We start from the raw sequence: 25069 nt of genomic DNA, 5'->3' as shown, positions 1-25069 counted from the left end.
TGTGCATAGCAACGTTTCCACCCAATATTTGTGTGCGTTAGCACAACCACGTATTAGAAAATAAAGATAAACTCATCATATTATCACAGACAGAAACATTGGAAAAGCGTGCCACCGATAACAGTGTCCGGTGTAATTCGAGTCCCCTTTACAGACCGACTATTGTCCCGAAACAGTGGAGTTTGCTAAAAATGTGTTAAGTGAAGCTACTAAAATGCCTAAAACTGGCACAAAAAATGGGCACAATAATGTTGCATTTTACAGTAGCTAATTTTCTTCAATTTAGAATGAATTAAGAGGCCAGTAACATAAACTTGTTTAATGTACACAGCTTTGTAATCGCCAGAGCGGTGTCCAGGTTACCTATAGAATTTAGTATTGCAGTTTTATCCTGTTCTGCTGAAGGAACGTTACAGCCTCGATCAGATTCGCCACATTAAAGGGACTCGAGTGTTTCCTTTCGTGCTTGTAAAGCAGACATTGAATCAGCAAGTGGGCTATTGTCTCCATAGATGGCGGCTCCCAAAAAAAGACTCAATTGGATTCTGTTGTGTTCTTTCTTCTGCAGGTGGCTCTCGTTGGCAAGCAGCTAGCCTTGTCTGCGAGAACAATCAATGCTCTTCTGGGTTTTGAAAATAGTAGAATACAGTTGTACACTTGGTGCAACCTCGTAGAGACCGTGTCACGTACTTGACGTACGTCCTTCTGTAGGTGATTTGACAGCTTGCTCCCATCTACTATTTTAGGGAGTCACTCAGCTGTGCAGCACCATGACTTTAATTAATGCTTTGGAAAACAACTGGTTATACTGAGTGTTGAACTTGTCCATTTCATATTGCTACTAGAGACTTGAACACACGTGCACGACCTCTCTCTCTCTCTCTCTCTCTCTCTCTCTCTCTCTCTCTCTCTCTCAAGAAGTAATAGGGGAAGGTGGTGCACTATTTAACATAACGAAAAAGACACTGCGCCCCCTCCACCCCATAGAACACAGTATTTATCACCAATGGGAACATGGCAGTAAGACAATATCAAACAACTGAATTGACTTTTTACTGCAGTCACAGGTGTGTCATAATTTTAGAGAAAAGGTGTGTCCTTTAGGCATTCCTAAAGGGATGATGGTATTCCATTAACACAAGCTAACTGGGATGGCTTATTACGTAAGTCTATCATCTACAGTGAAGGGCAACCTGTCATATTTTGGTTCAGTAGAATGTTTTAATTCTGTTGAAATGAAAGGCTCCAGAACAGTTACAATGGCATTTGTAGTTGTGTTTTGACTGTCACTGAATGAACAAGAGTCACTTACCTTGTATTGCTTTATGGACTAAGCAAAATAATATAAATTGCACTCTTTCATGGACTACAAGAGGGGAGAGTTTAAAAAAACGTGGCATTTACATATTTTGGTAGGAGGAGGGGACCCTTTCAAAACGTTGTATAGTTCATATCTCTTATAATCAACGACTTTGGAATACAGAGTCAGCCGACCACCCTCCGTGACTTAGTCAGATATGTTTCCATATTTATTATTGTGCACTTTGGATTGTTTGCAGCTGAAGTTCCAGTTTAGCCCTTGGTGCCCTTTTACCATTGTAATTTAGCAAAACACTGGCCAACATGGATTCCTTTCCTGTGAGTGTCCATGAGCTAGCTCTCTGCCTCATGTCTCTTTTTAGCCCCTCTAGCTGTCTCTCTTTATTATGCCTTTCTCTATTTTTATTGTGCATGTTTCTCATATTGTTCACCTCTCTTTCTATTCTGCACATCACTTCGGAGTGGCGGGAAAGCAGTATGGAGGGATGGAAGCCACATGGACAGGGTGGGAAGGAGAATGAGCAGGCGAGAGAGGAGTTTGTGGGTGGGCGGAAAAGCATTAGGCAAGAGAGAAACGTTGAAAGACTGGGGAGAGGCACACAGGTGAGAAAGCAATGGAGTAAGTACACAAGGGTGAGCAAAACATTTGGGGGGAGAAGCACATGTGTGCCAGGCAGCAACATTGAGTGCAAGGGGAGAGAAGTACACGAGGGAGACAGCTGGAAAACACACGGAGTGCTTAACTCAAAAGAAACAAGCATTTACAATGCAATGGTTTTGCCTTTGGAAAAATTAGAGCTATTGGCATTGTAAATGACAATTTGTATTTGTGTTGGTTTTGAAAACAGATAAATAAATGGCATTGTCATTTACATTGCCATTAGCTTAATCTCTGCAGTCACTCTCTACTCTGCGCACTCTCTACTCTGCGCACTCACAACTTCACAATCTGCACTCTGGGCACTCACAACTTCACAATCTGCACTCTGCGCACTCACAACTTCACAATCTGCACTCTGCGCACTCACTACTCTGCGTACTCTCAACTTCACAATCTGCACATTCTGCTCTTCGCACTCACAACTTCACAATTTGCACTCGGCGCATTCTGCACTCTGCGCACTCATTACTCTGCGCACTCACAACTTCACAATCTGCACACTCACTACTCTGTACACTCACAACTTCACAATCTGCACTCAGCGCATTCTGCACTCTGCGCACTCACTACTCTGCACACTCACAACCTGCACTCGGCGCATTCTGCACTCTGCGCACTCACTACTCTGCACACTCACAACTTCACAATCTGCACTCGGCGCATTCTGCACTCTGCGCACTCACTACTCTGCACACTCACAACTTCACAATCTGCACTCGGCGCATTCTGCACTCTGCACTCACACTATAATAATCCTTATGTCCTGTAACCAAGGGTTTGTGTGTTTAATACACCCCAGCACTGCCAGTTACCAGCGGTTCAGTGCCCCTTTGGACGCCGCACAACAACGTGAACACAGTGTGCTCCGAGGGCAGGGGCTTGTCCCGGCTGAGAAGGGAGGGGGCATTGAAACTACAAAGAATTGTTGATCCTGTACAAATCCGGGCTGACGTTCTTTACAGAGCCTAAAACGAATCGAGAGCAGCTTTGCGTGTACCTGTGTTAGCCTTTTACATATACTAATAACCGGCATGTTAATAAATAAATACGTGCGACAGCAATAAAGTGAAGACGGTGGGAACGGACAGCGGGAGGCGGGAATGGGCTCACGGACAGCGGGAGGGGGGCGGGAACAGACAGCGGGACATCACGCAACCCACCCCTGCAAAGGACACTTCCGAAATGGCGAAAACAAAGCTTTAAAAAATAAAAAAAACACGCCCACAGCCGCATGACGTGGGCAAAAGCCTAAAATTCTCTGGAACGCCCACGAATCTGCTACGGCATTGACAGACATAGCTCTGTTCCAATGGCTAGCCTCCATTTATGGAGCTAGCCAATGGAACAGAGGGGAAGGACAACGCACACATACTGTAGACATAAGATTTCGCCTGCGCGAAAAGCTGCGCAGTGCGCAGCTTTCGACAGGCGAAACCTAAAAGCGAAAATGGCTGCAATTTACTATTAGGACATGCCACACACATCAGGGCTTGTCCTACCTTATACTTACAATGCACCCTGCCCTTGGGCCTACCATATGGGTGACTGATACGAAGAAAAGGGAAGGTTTAGGGACTGGCAAGTGGGTGCACTTGCCCAGTCAGCATGACAGTACCAGCCTGCACGAAGGCTCTGCAGTGGCAGACCTCAGACACATTTTACAAGGCTGCTTCCGTGGGTGGCACAACCAGTGCTGCAAGCCCACCAGCAGCATTTGGATTTACACACCCTGGGCACACTCAGCGCACTAGACTGGGGTCTTACAAGTAAACCAAATAGCCAAACATGGAACCACCGATTAGTACATCAACTTACAATAGGGAGCACTTTCACTGTGGCACTGAATAGCAGTGGCACAGTGCCCAAAGCATCTAATACCAGCAAAAATACATGGGGCAACAACAACAAAAATGGAAGGAAGACCCAGGCCAATGGTGCCAGGTCTAACAGGGCCTACGTGAAGATTCATGTTTTCAGTTTCTTCCTGAATTCAAGGACTGAGCTAGCAGCCCTAATATGAAGGTGGGAGTTTGTTCCAGGCTTTAGGAGCCAGGTACCAGAAGGGCGGACCGCCGATTCTAGCTCGTCGGATGCGAGACAGCAACAAGTAGAAGGTTGTCTGAGCAGATGTGTCTAGAGGCGGTGTGGAAGCTGCTGTGGCTATTCAGGTAAGAGGAGTCTAGATTATGCAGTGCTTTATATGTGTGTGTAATTTGAACAGTGCACTAGTGTGCATGGAAAGCCAGCTGAGGTCATTGAGGCGAGTGGAGTGTGGTTGAGTGAGCCTGGCTGCTGCATTCTGAATGATCTGGAGCAGTTTGGTCAGCTGGGTGGAGAATCTGACATACAGCGTGTTTCTTTAGACTAGATTGCTGTTGAGCGCCTGGATGGTAATCTGGTTGGGTGCCTGGGTGTAGAAGGAAAGCATCTGAAGATTTGGATAAGGGTGTTGAGGGAAGTCTTGTGGAAGTAGGAAGAGGTAATCAGGTGACTGGACATTGGTTTGTTGACTACAATGATTCCCAGGTTCCTGGCCTAGCAGCACGGGATGGGTCCAAGTTCAGATAAGCAGGCTGGGGACAGAGTGGAGAGTCCTTTCCGAAGAGTACTACCACTGTCTTATTGAGGGTGTTCACAGACAGGCTTGCTGGGTTTGCAGGAAAATGAGTTCAGTAAAAAGCATGTAAACATGGGGAATAAATATAATTGCTACGTCAAAACAAAAAAGTGGATGCCCAGACTGAACATGTAACTCCACAGGTACATACCCTGGCACCACAACTCATGGCGTCACTAACGTGTGCATACATTTACAAAAGCATGAACGCAAACACTTCCTCCACTCATACTACTACAAACCATGGTGTTCTAGTAATGATTTTTTTATGCTCATAGCCCCGAAGCTTGGTGCCCACCAAGCCACAAATATGCAGTAAAATCTATTACCATTCACACAAGATCTACAATGTCGTCGTACGATGACATTTAGCAGTCTGCTGTGTAAAGAAGAAAAAAGTGACACAGAGCAGGGAGAAATCAACGACAAAACAGCAAATAAGGTATACAAAACAGCTTGCTATGCCAAAAGCGCAAATGCTAAAACATAAGAGTGGGTTCAAGCGGTTTACAAAGATGAAGTCCGTATGAAGAACTACAGTATGTACATCAGAACTCACTCAGAGAAGGTAAACCCTTGCAAACAGAACAGCATACTCCAGCAGTATACAGAACAGAAACACATGGTGGTTATGCAGCAGCCCAAAACAAGAACTGCATAGAAATACACCCATTCAAGTAACACCAATAAAGGCCCGGAGTCACCTGGTCATGTGTAAAGATAAATGTGTGCATGCCCTGAACATGGGCACCAACTTCTGTGGGGCCCAATCAATATTTCAGCTGATTAGCTCCACTTTGCAGCAGTTGAAAGCACATTAAAGGCTTGGGAACTGCTAAGGAACGAAACTTCATACATGATTGCTGTATTCTGCTCGGAGTCGGTCAGTTGCTGCTTCTCTGCAGCGTAAGTACATGAGCGGTGGGAGTTGCAGGATGCGCTATATAACATTAGTCAGAACCCAAGAGGGTCTCAGTGCATTAGGAAGTAATGTTTTATCAAGACTTACACTAGAATTTTAATCTATGCCTGTTTCCCACTTCGATAATTGATTGCTTTCAAGAATAAAGGCCTAAAGTCACAAACTGAAACTTGTTTTTAATACTTTTAACAAAGTTATCACATGGCCTATTGTGAGATTCCCTGGCTTCAGGCAGTGCTGGCTTTTCATGTAGCAGCATTTCGTATTGCGGAACTTGTGTTTTTAACATTGTAAATGTGGACCGAAAAGTACAGCAATCAATACCTTAAGTAGTCACCTGTGCCATACAATCACTGTGTTGCTCTGTTTTTAAATGTTACAAAATGGTCCACTCCATTACCAATTTGGTTACTGCTTGAGCCACATGTAATACTAAATTAAAACCTTGTCCATCAGTTTCACTGGAGTACATTATTTCATTCCCATCAGGCATTTGACTTTAGTATACTGAAAATGTTTTAACGAGCTTCAGTAACAGGCAAAGCATGAACAGCAAGGGCAGGAGCACAGCAATATTTATTGACACTATACAAAGAATAGGAAAAGTGGTTAAGGCCAGACATTTTTTCCGGATCACACCGTGCTGATATTTGTATGCCTGCCATAGGTACAAATTAAGGTCTGAGACTGCAAACAAGTGCCTATTCTGTGGGCAGTTTGTAAAAGATGTGCTGTTTGCGTGAGTCTCCATGATCCTGCTGCCAGGAAGACCCACAATAAAATACATGCGCTGCCCAAAACACCTGAATTCTGCCTGCTTCTCAAGGTTTACTTGCAGTCAATTTATGCATTTTTTATACCGTAATTTTGCTTTGCATGTCAGTGATTTGAAAAATGGTCAGCTTTCACCCATATGGCAAATTAGTGGATTATTTCTCCCACCACAAATTCCGTAAATCGGTCCATAAAATCCATCATAGATTTCTTTAAAGCTCAAACCTGCACAACTCACTCATGCAGACTTTCCAGGAGGTGGAAAACAAGAGAATATCATGTGAAATTGTAAATGTAACAATTGTTCTTTTTCCATAGAAAGAATATGGTTCCCCAGGGAAAAGCGCTTCACCTACGCCTCTGTTAGAGACAAGCGTCTTCCATTCACCCAAGAAAGTCACCTGTATCTCTCACTAGAGTAACCCTGTGTTAATGCACTGTGTGCAAGCCCACATGCTGAAGAAATCTAAAAATATACAAGCCTACATGTTTGCAAGTATTCGTCTATTTGTGGGGGTAGGTAGATCATGCTAAAATTATCCAAACCTAGGCTATAACTAATATTCACAACATTGGAAAATCTGTCACCCTAGCTGAATAATGGTGTGATATTTATGAATGGAAAATACTTTTCCCACATCTAAATGCCATGCTGGTTTTAATGTTTTAGAAATATAGCCTGGAGCTAAGGAAGCGAGGGGCAGGGCAGTGTGTGAACTAAAGGGTCAAGAAGCTGCGAGGGCAGTGATTGATCAGAGACAAAAAGGAGCACAGGAGAAGGGGTAGTGTGTGAGGAGAAGGGACAGGGAGCTGTGAGGGCAGTGTGTGAGCAGAAGTGGTTGCGAGTGGAGACAGCATTAAGTCTTCAGATGGGGCCCAGAAGAGAGGCAGTGTATGAACGGGGGCAGTTTGTGAACAGAAATGGCAGAGAGGGCAACGAGTGTTCGGCGATGGCATGCAGCAGAGAAGGCACATAGCGCGAGCTCGACCCGCAGGTTTCGGAGAGCATTAGTTACATAACACAAGGCCCCCCCCCCCCCTCTAATTCGATCCTGGCTCCCGCGGCGATAGCTCGGGCCACAACGCCACGTCCTGTACCATACTTCCCGTTTCCTACTGTTAAGTGCCAGAGATGCTCTCTCATTCAAAGTTGCAAGGGCATCAGCGCGTGCCGCACAAGAGGCATAAGGACAACACAGACACGGCAAGTGTGCTGTTTGTCCGGCCAAACGTCCGCATACAGCAGCAGAGAAAGTACACAACAGAATTAACAATTCAGAGGAAAGAAATGTCAAATATCAGGATAAAATCGATAAACGTGCGTGGGAGTTACACCGCTGGCATTATTCTAAACCAAATAACAAAAAAAGTGTCGCTAAGAAAGCAGCAACACTTTAGCGCGGGGAGCGATGTGTGAAATAAACAGTTGTGCGCACAACACAAATCATACTTTACTAACTTCATTAAAGCAGCAAACACGCACCGCTGAGCGTAGTGCAAGTTGTGCGTTGTGTGTAGTGAATGATGAGAGGCTGAGTCGCTGCAGCTTGTAAGCAGGTGTGTAGTGAATGATGAGAGGAGGAGTCAGTGAGACAGAGAATTATTCATGTAAATTCCTATCCCAATAGACAGGCGCCGTCCTGAATTCCGCTCGAAGGCGTGCAGCTATGGACTAGTGCCTTGAAGTGTCAAGCACACCGCTTGCTTTCAGGTCCAAATAGGATTCTACAACAGCCTGCGCTACTGTTGGGATTCTCTTCCTATGTTAAGAATCTCGATTCAAAGACATATCCGGTTACCAATGTCAATACAACGTGCACATTACTGGGGCAAAATGCAACCATATCTCTAATTTTACCCGTCATGCCACTGGTGCGATGCTAAATTGAAACACAAAGTCCACAGACTTCAGCCTCTCAGCATATTAGGGAAAGCCAGTGGTGGCCGGTAATTTTAGCAGAGAGGAGGGTGGACGGGGCACACACGCACACATACACTCATTCACACCCATACATTTACACACGTGCGCACACACACATCATTCACAACACTCCTTCCCAAAAATTCAAATATACACGCATGCACCAAACATAAAAAGAATCGATTCGCACTTACCTGCATCTCTCTGCCTCGGAAGTCCCAGGAGGGGGAGTCACAGCACGAAGGCCCAGTGTGTTGCCGTCAATCAACCCAGAAACTCGTACAATTGGATAGTAAGACGCTAGTGAAGCTACTGCAGGCACGCCTTTCATCGATATAACAAGCACCACGAGCACAGGGAGGGAGGGGGGTGGGAACGGGCACAGGACAGGGGGGGTAGGGGGGGCGGGAAGCGGGAGGGGGGCGGGAATGGACCCGAGCCGAGCTCCAGAAACAAATCACTTTCACACGGGGAGGGGGGCGGAACGGACACACGGGGAGGGGGAGGAAGGGGCGGGAAGGCAAGATTTAACACGCACTCACCAGGGCTTCCTCCGGCGGCCGGCGGCCGGCAGCCGTGGTCTGAAAAACGAAACTCCGCCCACCGACGAAATAACCCCGCCCACCGCCGCATGACTACACAGAGGGAATAGAACACCGGCAATGCCGGACCAGATTTGGGGGCGTTCCCGGCTTTCGCGTGACGTCGCGTGACGTCGGCAAAAGCCAAAGAATCTCGGGAACGCCCCCGTGTCTGGTCCGGCATTGACGGACAGGCCCCTCGTCCAATGGCTAGGCTCCATTTATGGAGCCAGCCAATGAATGACGAGGGCCGACCCAAACCCACACTACAGTACTCATTAGTTTTTGCCTGCGCAAAAAAGATGCGCAGAGCGCATCTTTTTGGCGAGGCAAAACCTAAAAAGTAGAGCTTGAAAAGCAAGCCCCGGAAGCATAATAAACGAGCCAATCAAAAGAGATAGTAAAGAGCCTATGCCCCATGGGAGGGATAAACATAAGACTGACAATCTGGGACACAAATAAAAGGCAGACAAATGAGTGTTTAGGATTCTATTTACTTACTTATACCATACTATATGTCCTCTTTAGATGTGTCTATAAAATTGCCCTGCACTTATGTACTAAATTTTAACACTTTGTCCTGAAGTTTTATACTCACTACCCAGAATTTGCCTTAATTCCAGGTGGTCACCCTAAATATAGCTTTGGTCCAAAATTACATAGAGTGTAATATGTAAGAATAGCTGTATTCAATAAATGTAGAAAGTGTAAGATGCTGCTCGCATTTTATCACATTTATTTGAGGGGTGTTGCTTTCTTTCCTAGTTTAGAATATACGCAGCTCTTTCTCTAAAACTAAACTATACAAACTAAAGCACATATATGTGAGCAACATTACTTGTCCTAGCAGGTAATTGACTGGTGTCCTTATTATATCTACACAAAACATAAAGGTCTGGCAGTTCTGAAGATATCTCGCTGCACCAGCAAGGCGAAGAGATCCTCATAGCCGAGGATTAATGGATACGTCCTCCCTACGTAAATACTATTGACCCATGAGTATCCCTTCTGGAGTTCAAGCACCTGCACAAGGAGAAGGGGTGTTAAGTGCCACGCCTGTGCACCACTCCCACGGGATTGGGGAAGGGGAAGAACCCCTTTTTTTATATATATGACCCTCACCCACTAATACTGGCATGCTTCATCATCTGGTTCACCATGACTCCTAAAGGTCAGGGTGGGCTTTACCATGTTCCAGGGAGCTCTTATGAAGATAGTTAAATAAGGGCCATAACTTTAAACATAAAAAATCCTCATCCACTCCCGAGGTATCAGTGAGGTGGATGGGAAAGGTTAAAATATATATTCTATTGAGGTTTTTGGATGCAATGGTCCTATGACCCTAAAATACCAACATGTTTCTGCCCTATATTCCCTGCCTAAGAAGGTCCCAGGCTTTCCCTGATATTACCATAAACCTTCATCAAGGGTGGTTTGACTACAGGGCCACCCACTCTTGCCCCTCCATGGGGACAACTCTCTCCAGCACACTGGGTACAACCCAAATGGCAAGTATTACACTGCCTGTGTATGCCTTGAGTGGTGCACAATAAACATGTAAAATATGTTATTGGGGGAGTGATACGATTACAGACCCACTCTGACGAAAGCCTAGGACATACTTAGGCTATGAGTATAGGGCTGAAACATGTTTGTGATTTACCGCTTGAACCCCAGAAGGGATACTCATGGGTCAATACTCATTATTATATCCCCATGCTGATAGACATGACCTCCTCTTATTACTAGCCAAAAAGATGATGCCTACTTCAACACACATTTAGTTCCTGGAACAAATTAGTTGTTATGGCACGTTTCATAAGGATTTTTTTCAGGTTTTAACCTCATGCGCGCGGCGGCTTTTCCCGCTGTGCGCTGAAGTTTTGTAAATACCGCGGTTCATGACGAGCTCAGCTCGTCATGAGCGTACGAGAGGTGTACCTCATGACGAGCTGAGCTCGTCATCAGCGTGGAAGGGGTTAACTATACAAATAAATGTTAATGATCCTTGATTTTCAGGTTTGTGTTAATGGACATGTAAAGTATTTTGTAATTCTATTTTATCGTTAAATCTTGAAAAGACCGGGTTTTTAATACATATTCTGCCAATAGCAGAACAGTTTTGTGGCAGACATTTGTTTAAGACCTTTAATGTGCGATTTGTCAATAACAAACTCAGCGAGAGAAAACCCGTACTGTACTGTAATTTAGCAAAGCAATAGCCGACATGGATTCTTTCCCTGCGGGTGTCCACGCTGCCATCAATACTGATCACATGTAGCCGGGAATGCATTCTTGGTTCTTAAACAAGATGCCTGTCGCTGCAGGCCCCATACACCTTTGCAAGGAGACCGTCGACATAAGTAAATGGTTGGGTTTAAAGGTAGATTTTTGTTGTTGTTCGTTTAGTAATGTACTTTGCACACGTTCACGCTTCCCTTCTTTCCGGTGACACAGGACTACATTTTACAGTATTGACAATGGATCATGAACACCATAATAGCTCTCCATAATTACCTTGCAAAACTGGTAAAACAATATTAATGTTTCGAACTTGTGAATATTCACATTTAAATTGTAGATGGGGCAGATCCTCCATAAAGGTGTTGACCCCCTCACAACACTGCATCCCACTTACATTGCTGACTTATTATTATTTTTTAATCCAAATTAATAAACTTTATATCCACCAAAATTAAAATACTTGTGTATTGTACAACATTCATTGCTTCCCTAATGGGGGCAGGAAAGCCACGGTTCTGTTTCTCCCAGCAGTAGGCATGGCATCCAGCTGAGGCTGTGTAATTGAACTGTGCATGTCAGATTGGCCGATGTTTTGCTGTGGCCAGCCTGACATGCGCCGTTCAGGCTTCCACTGTCAGCACGGTCAGGGAGCTGGGTAAGCAAATACACAGTCCCAACGGTCTAGGAAGGAGCGCTGTGTTCGCCTATCCCAGCCAATCCTGGCCCTGCTCTTATGCTGTTTGTTATTATAGACTTCATGAGAAAAGTGCTTGGATTGGCTTGGTGGGGAGGCGTGGCACTTAGTTATTGCAAGCCGCATGCACTCTATTACAGCCAAGCAGCGAGGGTCTGGTGCATTTTTATAGCATCGGCCCTTGGGTGTGTATATATAACATTTCAAGGAAAAAGATTGTTGCAGTAAAGTTATTTTTTATTTCTGACTTCTGGAATTGGAAAACAAATGATTTTAAAGTGTACCCAGTCAGACTGGGCACACTTTAAAACCATTTGTTTTTACATTTGTACAGTTTCCTGGCTCCTTCCTCCTGCTGTGTCCTCGACGGCCCATCACTTCTCTCCCTCTACACTCAGACTTCTGCGACTGTCCAGAGCCTGTCAAGTTTTCAGATTGCTTTTGAGGGATGTTTCCATGGTATCAAACATGTGAGACTTTGAGTTACTATCTCTTGTGAAAATAACCTAGCAGCTTAGTCCATCTAAGGAAACATCAGTAGTGGCCGGCACAGGTAAGAGCTGTGAGGCGGGGCGGGCGGGGTGGGGGTCGGGGAAGTCGACAGACAATGGGATAAGTAACATCAAATAAAAAGCTTTTAAAACACTTACCTATGGCTCGCCGGATCGGTGATGCAACGAGTGCAATGTAGGTGGTTTTATTTATTTAATGTTACTTATCCCGTCGTCTGTTGACTTCCCCGCCCTCCACCCTGCCCCGCCTCACCACTCTTACCTGTACCAGCCGCCACTGGAGAACATTTCAGAAGTTACCCACTTTTGAACAAGGAGAAGCTCTTAAAAGACCTTGAAACGAAGGCAAAATGTCTGCCATGGAAGATCAGTAACCTGATTTATTATTAACAAAGGCTACTATTTTCTCTGCAGCACCACAAGGGTCTAGAGTCAGTTGGCACCTTCCTCTACCAAAGCATATTTCAAGATTGTTCCTAAGTTAAAACATTGCTATCTGAAACACTTAGCGCCATTTATGACGTTGAGGCCCACCACCACTGTGCAGTTAGCTCACTGGGTGGGGCATCGACTGCAGAGATCCATGCTTCTCTTTCTAGCAGTGTCAATTGCTGGCTTAGATTCTTCTATATCTACTGTTGAGCAGAGACTGACACATAGTGTTGGTACAGGTCTGCGACTTCTTATCTCAACAAATAACTCCTCACCAACTTTTACACCCCAGTACTTTCAAGACACCACCCACCAATGATTGTAGACTCATAAACACGAAGACCCCGATTATCAATGTGCTGCAGAAATGCAATAAGTTCTTTATAATACCCAGTAAATGCCATTACCCTGAGGTGACATATTTTCTTGGTGAGGCAAATACCTCCTATACCGAGTGTTACTCATACAATTACGTGGCAGAACTGTAGAATTCTACACCAAATTCAGCCTGTATGGGAGATGACGCCACGTTTTTCTCTCAGTAAAGTGTGGGGGAGGGGCTGTTGCCACAAAACTCAGAATATGATACATACAATATCATGAGTTACCACACAAATTGGGGTTCAGCGCCGTATGTGTAATCGGGCTGTATCTTGCTAGGGATACTCGATAATTTGAAAAATTGCCTTCTTTGCATTCCTACATCTTACACTTGTTTCTTTTTTAAATAAGTTTTTGTGTTTTGGTAACAGGGTGCCAAAGCTTGTTTCCTGCGCGACATCCCCTTCTCCGCTATCTATTTCCCGGTTTATGCGCACTGCAAAACACTGTTCTCCGACGAGAATGGCCATATTGGAGGGCTGCAGCTCCTCACAGCTGGTGCTCTGGCAGGTAAGACTATATTTGTATGTTTGCGCAGAGAAACCTTTTAAATGAAAATCATGGAAATTGCCTTCATCAGCTACATTTATACAAAAGGTAATCGCGTTAATTCCCAACTTGTTTTCGGCGTGGGCATTTATAGCCTCCATGATAAGTAGTTCAGTTTTAACAACTGCTAATTGCATTTGCATATTGTGGATAAACAGCTTAATGCACCCCAGCAGCTTAGAGCCCAATCATAACGATCCATCCGAAGGATGATTCTGTCAATAAGATGTCCATAGACTTCAATGAAATGAAAATAAAATGTATAAAGCGTGACAATTACCCATGGTATCAAGGCACTAGGCGGACAATACAACTAAGAGGATCTAGAAGATGACAGAGTTATTACCTCTTGGAGCAGGGGGTGACTGCCTGGCGCTATGATAGGAACAGGACCCAACTTGGTCTTCATTTGCACATTGTCCTGACCCGTTCTTCTTCTTAGCTTGTGGCTACAGACAGCTTTTGTGAACGCTCATTTGATCATTGCATGGCCACGGTATATCACTGAGTTTTACACTGTGCCATTGACCTTACATTATGAATAAATACATGTAGTATTTTAACTGCAGCATGCACTTTGGTTTCTCTGTTCTATCCAGCTGTTTGTCAATGACCCTATTAGCAGAAGAAGTAGTGGATTTCGAGAGCCTTGTGGAAATCATTATAAGTTCCTATTGAACTTGAGGATATCAGTAGCTGGTTCCATAACTGAGAGACTTGATTAGAAATCACTTCCCCTTCTAGCTGAGCCCTCCTAAATGGGGGGAAGGGAGCTTAGTAGACAAAGGCTGTGAAGCGGAGTGAGCGAGATGGGTGGAGTCTGGAAAGTGAGCTGTTAGTTTCCTGGCAATGAAGAGATGAATCGGATTAACAGAAGGAACTGAAGTCAAATCACTTGGTTACAGGTAGCCAGTGGATGCTCCACATAGAACCGGAAAAGAGCTCGAACTATTACAGGCCAAAACCTAGTCTCACCATTATGGTTTAAATTATTTGGAGATTCCTGATTGTCCTTCTGGAATGAGCTAAGTAACGTGCGTTGGGTGGTGCAGTCTGCACAAGATGACTGAACCAGCCATTTCTGGTTACAGCTGTGATGGAATAAATAGCTGGATTTTATTTTAGCTTCAGAAGGATGCAAGCGGACACATCAGAGTTCTCCTGGCCCTGACATTCAAGTGTTTTTCCATAAAGAACCCTAAGTTTTTGTCTTTGGAAACAGGGCTAGATGAAGGCTCCATTTAGTTAGATCAGTGCGAGGAAGACCACAGGTTGTCATGTCGTAGAATTATTACATCAGTTTTGCTAGCATTAAGTTTTAGCACATTTTTACTCATTCAGGCTTCAATAGGAATAAAGCAAGACTGGAGAGATTTCTGTAGCTCAGCTAAAAGTCTATTGAATTTGGAAATTATTTGGAGTATTTTTAGCTTAAGAAATTGATTTCAGGCCAAAATATCTAATAATGGTTGACAGAGGTCTCAAGTAAACGAAACTGGCGATAAAAATTATCTCTGGTGCACACAATAGGAGACCCTAAAACCTGTGATTGAAATGAGGAAGGGATAACTAGCAGACCCAAGCAAGTGCTGAACCCTAAATAACTACTGCCTCCAAATGGTGATCAGTATAAAATGTTCCACTGCATAAAAGGCAGTGGAGAGGTCTAACGAGGTGAGACTAGCTGAATGCCCAGAGTTCAAAGTCATTGTCAAGGTATCTGTGCCAATCCTGGGCTTAATGTCCATCTGAGCATGGTCCAAAAAGTTAAGTGCTTCCAGATGGGATGCTAGTCAATGGGCTAAATATTGTTTGGCAAGCTTTAGCGAAGTGACCAAGTAGTTTCTTACTGCACACACACAACCAGCACATCTCTCTCAGCTCCAGAAGCAGCTTCTCCCGTCCTGGCAGGGCTTTCACATGGAAGGTTTGCAACCCCACTAGCTGCACTCTTCCAACCCACTCAGGCTGATGTTTAGCCTGCATGTGTAGCTCTGTGCCGCGCACATCAAACTGTGAACCCAGTAGTGTTGGCTATGCCAGTGTGTGTTGATATTTCAACCAATATCACTAGCTGAACTACAGCAGATAGAGAGGTCTAGCCATAACCGAGAAAATAATATACATTAAAATAACATAGTGTTTATTTGACGAGTGCAATATTCTTCCCGAGGGAGATTCCTCGACTCTATTGACAGATAACAGATGTGTGCTACCCAATGCAATCGTAGTTATCTCAGTTGTACTCATTTTTATCAAACTCAGAAGGACGAAAGACTGAGTGGACCGGTTAGAACTTGAACCTGTGATCGCAGGGTCAAACAAGGATTACTGGAGTAAATGCATTAGTTCACTCAGCCATAGTCTTGTCTTACAAGAACTCTGCAACGTCGACATGTGAAAGAAAAAACATAATGCATGTAACACTGTTGGTAAAGGTGAATGAAATATGCAAAATCATGGTGACATATTGTACAAAAAGATGAGGCCAGCGTTCAGATTTTAAAGGTGTAGGCTAGATTGGTGAGCAGATTTCATAATTCTAAGTCCATATATGGATATCACATAATCCTGTTGTCAACCCTTTTGTAAAATGTGGAGTGAATTAATAGAAAATTAATGATAATAACCAAATTGTGTTTGGAACTCATGTGACCTTAAAATATATGCTTGTGTAGCCAGAGCTGATTGAAAATTCTATTGTCTAATTCATGGGAACCCACTGGAAAGCCCAGACTCTCAGCAGTGCTCGGTTTGCACTCTAAGAAGAACACCTTGATCACATCAAATGTAACCTATCAATGATACAGAAAGCCTAAAATGGTTTCTTAATCTTTGGCAACACTTTCTATCTTTTTGCCATGACCATAAGGAGGAGAGTTTCTATGTGTGGTTTGATACTACAGTGGTATGTGGCCCATGATACTACAGTGGGAATGAAAGAAGTTTGTACCTTTGTTTTTTAAATTCTTGTTCCTGATAAGAATTAGACATTATCCTCTGCAGCCAATGCTGTTCACACAGTTGTCATATGATGCTCCACTCCTGAAGTGGGAACTTTCAAAAATTCAAATGTAGAACTTGCTCCCAAGGTAAGTACCTCCCCCAGATTTTTGAGGTTTCGGATCAATAAGACAAAATCCTGGGTGCGTATTCTTTTAGTGTCACTTGTCACAGTCCTAAATGTTCAGCCGTAGACCTGATTCAAAATTACCCTCTTCATCTGATTCCTTTGTGACACATTAACGTAAAGTAGGAATAAAGTGGCATTATGGAAATTACAAACTCTGGTATTCCACAGTCTTGTATGTAAAAAAATCTCTGGATCATGACACTCATCCAGAGTCTGAGGGCTATACCTAGCCAGAGAACCTGCTACTAATAGCTTTTCTTAATATGGAACCAAATAAAGCAGTGAAAGTACTCCCACCATGAAGAGTTAGTCTCATTTACTTCAAGTTTAGCAGACGCTAAATTCTTCCATTGTCAAGTGGAGAGCAGATGGCACATGCATTACAATCACGAGATTGCAAAACTGGCCTTAATATATCACAAACGGGCCTTCTTCATTAGGCATGGCTAACCAGTAAAATGACACCAGAATGAGCTGTATTCTATTGCACAATATTTTATTTCCACAGATGTCTTAATGCGAAAATATGTTCCTTCACATACATCTGTGTGCAACTACCAAATTTCAACACATACATTCTGCCACTTTTGCTCTACACAAGCATTCAATTTATGTGGAGGACTTTAAAATCCCTCACCCCTCTATGAATTGAATGAAAGGGTCATCATCATTGATAAACTTTATTCGTTTTTTTCAGTAAAACCATAAAGTCACTAGATCAGAAAAAAAATCAGTAAAAGTGTCAGCAAAGTACAAGGGATAAAGCAGTATGATCAATAAAATTAAATGACGACAAAGCTAAAAGGAAAGGCCACCCCAAAAATGTTGTCACAGCTGGACCTGAGCCTGATTGCAGCTCTTAACAAACTAAGCGTATACAATACTAAGTCACACGAAAGCAATTTAAAAAAGAAAAAAAGCTGGTCTGATCTGCTTAAAATAAGCTTTCTCAAGAATAGGAACAATAAAAGACCTTCTAGGAACCTCATAAAAGCTACAAAACATTATAAAGTGCATCATATCATGTGGAGACTGTCCATCGCAGCCACAGGGTATGAGACACTAGCCTCCATGTGCACCATGAGATTGTGGTTACTTTTGGCCCATTGGAGATATGGTTCAGTGGTTGACACAGTTTTCAACATGAAGTACCTACGCACACTTGGCTTTCTGAAAGAGTCTCTGAAACTGGCTCTGTCATGCAGATGTTCTGGATCTGAGTCATGTGTTAGCCTGCTTCATTCAGACTGCACATACAGTGGTTGGAGAAGCACTTCACAACCCACATATGGATGCAAAAGATCCAGCCATCTCTGTATCAATTCTAAGTTACTAAAAGGGCATCAATGAACTAACTTACCCTTCCATCAAACATAATGACATACTTAACCAATTCTTGGCAGGCAGTCGGCTAGAAGTGGCACACATTTAACTGAAGTATCTATAACTCTGAATAATTTGACGATGACCAGGTAGACTAAGGCAACGCCACCGCATTGGTTACACTTACTGCTTTTAACATTACAGTGCTTTTCAAAAATGTCTTCACTATGAATGGCACTAAAGGCGCCAAACCTCAATAGATCCCTTGAAGCTGCAAGAGTTGCAATTTAATCATCTTCAAAGTCAACTTTATTCCAATTTCTTTTTTTTATTTGAGAGAAAAAAAATGCAATTAATTCGAAATCCCACATACCATTCATAATAGTGTATTTTTAAAAAAGCATGGGAATAATAATACTTTTTTTTGTATAATCAATTTATGGGCATTTTTAAACAAAAAGGTAAACATAGCACCACTTTGATATAAATTAGACATTCCAAGACATCTGCAAGCGACTTCCCCTTCCTGTTCATCTGGAGCGTGAGCCCACCAGTGCTGTGAAAATTCAGTCCAGAGGTCCCATTCATTTTCCCCACACCCGCTCATGTTTGCTTGGGCATCCTCTTGCTTCGTACACAGCTTTCTCTTGGAAGGCACACCAGTCCACCCCTTCCCGCCATATAGCCATCGAGGGAGGTGTTGGGTTCTTCCAGGCCGCTGCAATGTCTCTTTTAGTTATCAGGATAGCTGTTCCCAAAAATAGTTTTTCGGCCCGGGAGCCATCTAGTCCCTCCATCACTCCCAGGAGAAGGGCGAGGGGAGTGAGGGGAACCTCCCACCCCAGTATGCCACTTCGCTTAGAGGCAAAAGATGTCCAGTATTTAGAAAGGATGGCACAGGACGAAACCATGTGGTAGAAGTCGGCTGGCTCTGCTTTACAGCGTGGGCATTGTGAGGAAGGGAGGAAACCTGCCCTATGGAGCCATGCTGGGGTAGGATATGCGCAGTGAAGGTAGTAGATCTGAATGAGGCGGAGCCTGGCTGAGATAGTGAGTACCCTAGGGGCCATCAGTGCATTCCTCCAGTCTTCCTCCTCCAGAGGTCCAAGCCAGTGATCCCATCAGGCTCTGAGGCTCTAGTGTGGATGGGGTATTGTTTATCGCAGGATCAATAAATTTGGGATATTCCTCCTCTTCCCAAGTTTTACATGAGGAGCTTTGCCTCTAGTGGGCTAAATTCAGGAATTACTGTGTGGTCAGGGAAGTGGAGGGCTAGGGCGTGTTGCAGCTGGAGATATCAGAAGAAGTGGGTGGAGTGTAGGGAGTATGTCTGCTGTAGGTCCTGAAAGGAGGACAGGTGCTCCGCTTTCCATATGTCTCCTAGGCAGGCAATGCCAATCAAATCCCATTTCTGGAAGTCTCTTAGTGTTGCAACCTCTCGTAACCAAGTGCTGTGCCACAGCGGTGCTTGCAGGGAGAGCTTAGTGTCCCAGCAGATGTGTCGCAGCGCGGAGCACCATGCCAAGAGAACTGTGCAGGTAACTATTGGTAAATTGTGAGGAATTGGGCCCCATAAAGCATGGCCTGGACTCGAGGGAATCCAAGGCTCTCTAGTTCCAGCCGATAAGTTGGGCCTGACCAACCACCTTTAAAGCAATCATGGATCACTAAAAGGCAGGTAGCTAATTAGTACAAAGAGGTATTTGTCATTCCCAGGTATAGTAATACTTTAGTGTAAATATCCCATTGGTTTATTCTGCATAATTGTAGTAAGGGCTTTATTAATCTACACTGTAATTTTTTTATTTAAAAAGCTACAGTTTCATATTTTTTAAATTTGATTTATGTTCTTGATCCTGCTGGGAAAATGGACTCCAAGCCATGTGTAAACCTTCAGCCCACTTGGGCATTACAATGTGTAACTTTAAACTTTCCATTGATGTGGCCGTGCCCTGGAACATGTATGGGGATATAAATACAGTTTACAAAATGGCTTTTATTTATGTTGAAGAAGGCGGTAGCCGAAACGCGTCCCGAGAGACTGTTGTTGCAGTGAACTCACCCGGACAAAAACTTTTTGAAAGGCATTGAGTGCCGTACCTTCGTTATTCTTCGAAGGACAAGTGTTATATATATATATATATATATATATATATACACACACACATGTATTCATTTATATATTTATTTATATTGTTGTCTTTTTACTCTTATTCATTTGTTTTCCAAAGGAATAAATGTCCATCACCTCTTATATCCATATACATATATGTATCCAGGCTACACAAATCTTTCCAGTGTCTAGCTGTCATCAACAGTGCAACCAATATGGAAAGAAATCTAAAAATGTGATTTGACATAAGGTGTAAATCCTAGCATAACAAAATTGTTGTCATAGTGGATACTGAACATATTTACACATGAGACCCTTTCAAAACAGTGCCCCAATATGCTTTAATTCTTGGGTAACGTAAGAACATATGTATGTGGTCTTGAAGTTCTTCCAGCTTAATCAATGCTAACAGGGACTCAGCTAGTTTGTCCGAAGGGATGGCATAGAGATTTGGTCTAAATATTGTTCTACCAATTGTTGCTTATAAGGCTATCTATCTGTGAGCTGGATAGGCTGGGATGTTATTTCGAAAAATCCATTATTATTCCGGGGTTACCTGAATGCAAATTTTCCATCCTCATAATTAATTTTAGTACTATATTGATTTGCTAGATTATCATGGGTCTGATTTACTAAAACAAATACTGGTAGAATCTAGATGGCGTAAGTTGTTGGCTCTCTTTGTCAGTATAAAGTGCTTTGATTTGTGATCCGATATGTGTCAGTTCCACCTGTATCATATTATGTGTTGATGAGGACTGAGTTAATGTACTCCGTGCATGTTGTTCCTCCAGTGCAGCTAGTTAAACTCAGTGTGGCCACGTGGGCGTTCTTTAGCTTGTATTATCTTGCAATACAAAACCCCAGATGGTGTCCTTCAAAGTATCTTAAATGATATGGTTTGAGATTACTGGATATTCTCTGTTGGAAATGTCTTAGCGTGTCATTAATTGTGTAGTAAATGTTTCTTCCTTTAAAAGTGCAAGATTAAATGACCAACATGATCTATCTGTTATGCCAACATTAATTAGTATCTCTGGTGTTATTGGAGCATGGTCTGATACCCATATTAGATCATGGTATTTGACCGCTGAGCTAGTTAATAGGGTTCAACTTATTAGGAAATAGTCATTTCTAAAATATTGTTTGTCTACTGTTGAATAGTAAGAATGTACTTTGACATGGGGATGCTTCCAACTCCCATGGGTCGACAATATCAAATATACCTGTCATTGACGCATATAGTGTCCTTAACTCAAGACATGTAAGTATGCCAGTAAGCATATGTACTGTCAAGCTGTGGAGAACTCATCCAATTGCAATACCCTGCCACAATTACATTACACGTACTTACGACCGGGATTTCTTGTTCCAGGGAAAAAGATTATTTAAATATTTTTATTTTTCTCCTTTTTCTTGTTAACTTGCACATTGAGTTACAAAACAAATTTTTTTTTATACATTTTACAGATTATCACTGCTTTGAAGTTTTTCAAAACAATACAATCAATAACCAAAGTACATTTATATCACCAAATCATATATAAAAAAAAACCTAACCTTTGATATTCATCAAATTACTATGCCATCCTCTCTTTCCATTTGTTTATTGGTTCCCAAATTTTCAACCCCAGTCTCCTTCCCCTCTTCCCCTTCCGAGCATATATAGCTCTCTCAAGATTATAGCTAGCTAGCAAATTTGACAGCCATACTTGTAAATCAGGGGGTACCTTGTCCAACCATACTCTTGCAATTATTAATCTCAATATTGCCATTGCTACAAACATAAATTCTTTACGATCTAATCCAACATGATTATCTACTCCAAACAAGATCATCCTAGATGTTAGTTTAACTCTTATATCAAGAGTATTGTTAATAAAATCTTCTATACTTCGGATCAAGGTATATAACTGGGGGCAAGTAGCAAACATATGGATAATGTCGGCAGCTGCTGCATTACACCGTGGGCAAGTAATTCCAGTGGACCCTCCCCACTTAGCTATCCTAGCTGGGGTGTAATACAGTGAGAATAGCGTCTTATAGTGTTGCGATTGCAAAGGTCCAGAGCGCAAGATGGTACATCCCAAATTTAATGATTCTTGGAAACTTCCTGCATCCACTCCCAACTTTCCAACCCACTTAGTGCTAACTTTCTCCAAATCATCCACCTTCCCTTTGATTAGTATTGCATAAAAGGATCTAATTGTGCAATCCCCTCCTGCTTTTATCTTTTCCAAGAGTTCATTTTTATTAAACCCCTCCCTGCCACCTTGCTTGTGTGCTAAAAAACTCCTTACCTGCAAGTATTTGAAGACATCCTTTCTCTCGACCCCATATTTAACACAAAGATCTAAGAACTGGATTACCCCATCCCCATCTATTATATCCCCAATCTGCTCTATCCCTTTCTGTGTCCATCCCAAGATTGTTGAATCACCAAAAATTTCTATCGGAAAGGAACAGTTTTTGTAAAGCCTTACATACCTATTATATCTGCCCATTCCCATTCTTTTAAGAAATGTATTCCATATTCTAGTTGCTGCCATCATGGTCTTAAACCTTGTTCTTTTGTAGTATCCAAATTCTACTCTATTTAGCAAATTATTTTCTGCCTCCGCCCCCAGTATAATAGCATAAACTTCCGTGGACATGGTCCCAACCCTTGTATCACTTCCTCCACCCCCAATTATTCCCTGCATATATTGTAATGCAGCAGCCATCTGATACATCCGAAAGTCAGGGGCTCCCCAGCCCCCTCTCTCTCTGGGTAAAGTCATGTACCTATACGCTCTACGAGTCTTTCCATGTGCCCAGATAAATCTGTTCAGTATCCTTTCTATTAAATTAAACCATCTGGCTTCGAAAACTAAAGGAATACTACGAGAAAAATATAAAAATTTAGGTAGGATTAGCATTTTGACAACATTTGTGCATCCCATAAGGGAAAGGTGTAGGTTATTCATTCTTTCAAGTTCTTTTTTAACTTTGCCTATTAGAGGATCCAAATTCATCTCTACTACTCTCTCCAAACTTGCAGTTAGTGCTACTCCTAGATATACTGCTGAGTCAACCACCCTACTATCCACACACGGAGTATATCTATTCTTAATAATCTGGGTCTTTGTTCTATTTAAACTGTACCCTGATAGTTTCCCAAATTTCTGAGCCTCTAACTCTATCTCCTTTATAGCTAGAGTAGGGTTCGGAGTTAAAATTGCCACATCATCTGCGTAGGCTAAGGACTTCACCACATTTTCATTTCTTTTCATTGGAGGTATCCTTACATTCTCCTCCAACCTACGTAGTAAGGGTTCCAGGTATAGTGCGAACAATAGGGGAGAGGAAGGGCATCCCTGTCTGGTCCCCCTGGCTATTTTTACTTCATCTGAAAGCCCCCCATTCACCCTTATCCTTGCTGCTGGATTCTTATACAATACCTGGATCGCTTTTATAAAGGATTCACCCAACCCACACCATCTCATTACACACCAAAGATATTTCCAGTCCACCCTATCGAATGCCTTCTCGGCATCGAGGAAAAGTGCTGCTACAGGATCTCCTAATATTTCTGCATGATCAAATACTGTAATCACAGTTCTTACGTGTTGCGTAGTCCCTTTCCCAGGTATAAAGCCGTGCTGGATAGGGGTCACTAACTGCTCAATCACTCCTGCAAGTCTCTTTGCTAAAATCTTAGAATATATTTTGATATCCGAGTTCATTAATGTAATTGGCCTGTATGATCCTGGCATTTCTGGTGACTTTCCTTTTTTTTAAATTACTATTATATTAGCCCCCCCCCCAGGACTCTGGGCTAAGGTCTCCTACCTGTGCTTGTTGCATAATTATGCACATATCCGCTAAGAGTTCGTTTTTAAAAATCTGATAAAACTCTAGCGGAATTTGATCTGGCCCTGTTGCTTTACCTTTCGGCAGGCTATCAAGAGCTTCCTCCACCTCTCCTAGCAGTATTGGACTGTCCAATATTTCTTTATCCTCTTCTGAGATCGCCGGAGGGGGTATGTTATCCAAATACTCCTCAATCTCCCCCAAGTTTGGTACCTCTTCTGGAGTATATAAATCTGCGTAGAACTTCCTAAATACCTCTCTTACTGCATCAGTCTCCATAACCAGATTTCCCTGTATATCCCGTATTTCTTTTACTCCTGCTTCAGCTGCTTTCTGCCTAATTCTAGCTGCCAGCACCCGCCCTACCTTCTCACTAAGCTCATATGTCTTTTCCTTGTTGGACAAAAATTTGTCTACCGCCTGTCTAGCCAGGCCTTCCACTGCCTCTGCTTTTAATGCTATTATTCTAAGCAGACAATCCTCTAGAGGACTATTATTTCTTATTAACCTACTTAGATTCTCCTCCTCCCTTAGTAATTTATGCTCTACCAGCTCTCTCCTTTCCCTTTCTCTTTTTTGTCTTCCCAGCACAAAACTCAATGTTTCACCCCTTATTCCTGCCTTAAATGCATCCCAAACTACTCCTATAGCTGCTGTCCCCCTATTGATATCCCAGAACCCTTTAATCCATTTTGACATGTGCTCCTTATATGCAAGATCTCCTAAAAGTCCCCTCTCAAACGTCCATTGTGCAGGTGATCTTTGTAAGTAATTATTTTTAATGGTAAGTATTACTGGGCTGTGGTCTGAAATCACCCTTGGAAGTTTCTCAATCTGTGTCCCAGCTAACAAGCTACTAGTTATAAGAAAATAGTCCAACCTAACCAATATTTTATGTGGGGCCGAAAAAAAGGTACTTCCATCAAGATGTGGATGTAGTTTTATCCAAGGATCAATCAAAGAGTTATTCATAACCATATCCGCCAGTGCCCTGAACACCTTCCTTTTTCTCCCTCTATAAATTGCATCTATCTGTGTAA

At 42.9% G+C, this 25069-nt stretch overlaps 1 protein-coding gene across 1 annotated transcript in view; it reads left to right on the top strand.

Moving 5' to 3' along the window:
- The window catches only part of SLC25A12 (solute carrier family 25 member 12), a 486415-nt gene that overhangs the window by 429579 nt on the left and 31767 nt on the right, over positions 1 to 25069 (top strand). The window contains exon 15 of the mRNA XM_086956111.1: positions 13431 to 13569. Within this exon, the coding sequence (XP_086812237.1) occupies positions 13431 to 13569 (139 nt within the window). The remainder of the gene's footprint in view (positions 1 to 13430; positions 13570 to 25069) is intronic.

This window comes from Lissotriton vulgaris, chromosome 2_1 (assembly GCF_964263255.1).
Source record: "Lissotriton vulgaris chromosome 2_1, aLisVul1.2, whole genome shotgun sequence".
Lineage (NCBI taxonomy): Eukaryota > Metazoa > Chordata > Amphibia > Caudata > Salamandridae > Lissotriton > Lissotriton vulgaris.
The sequence above is the reverse complement of the archived record's forward strand: the minus strand, read 5'-3'. Positions and strand labels throughout refer to the sequence as shown.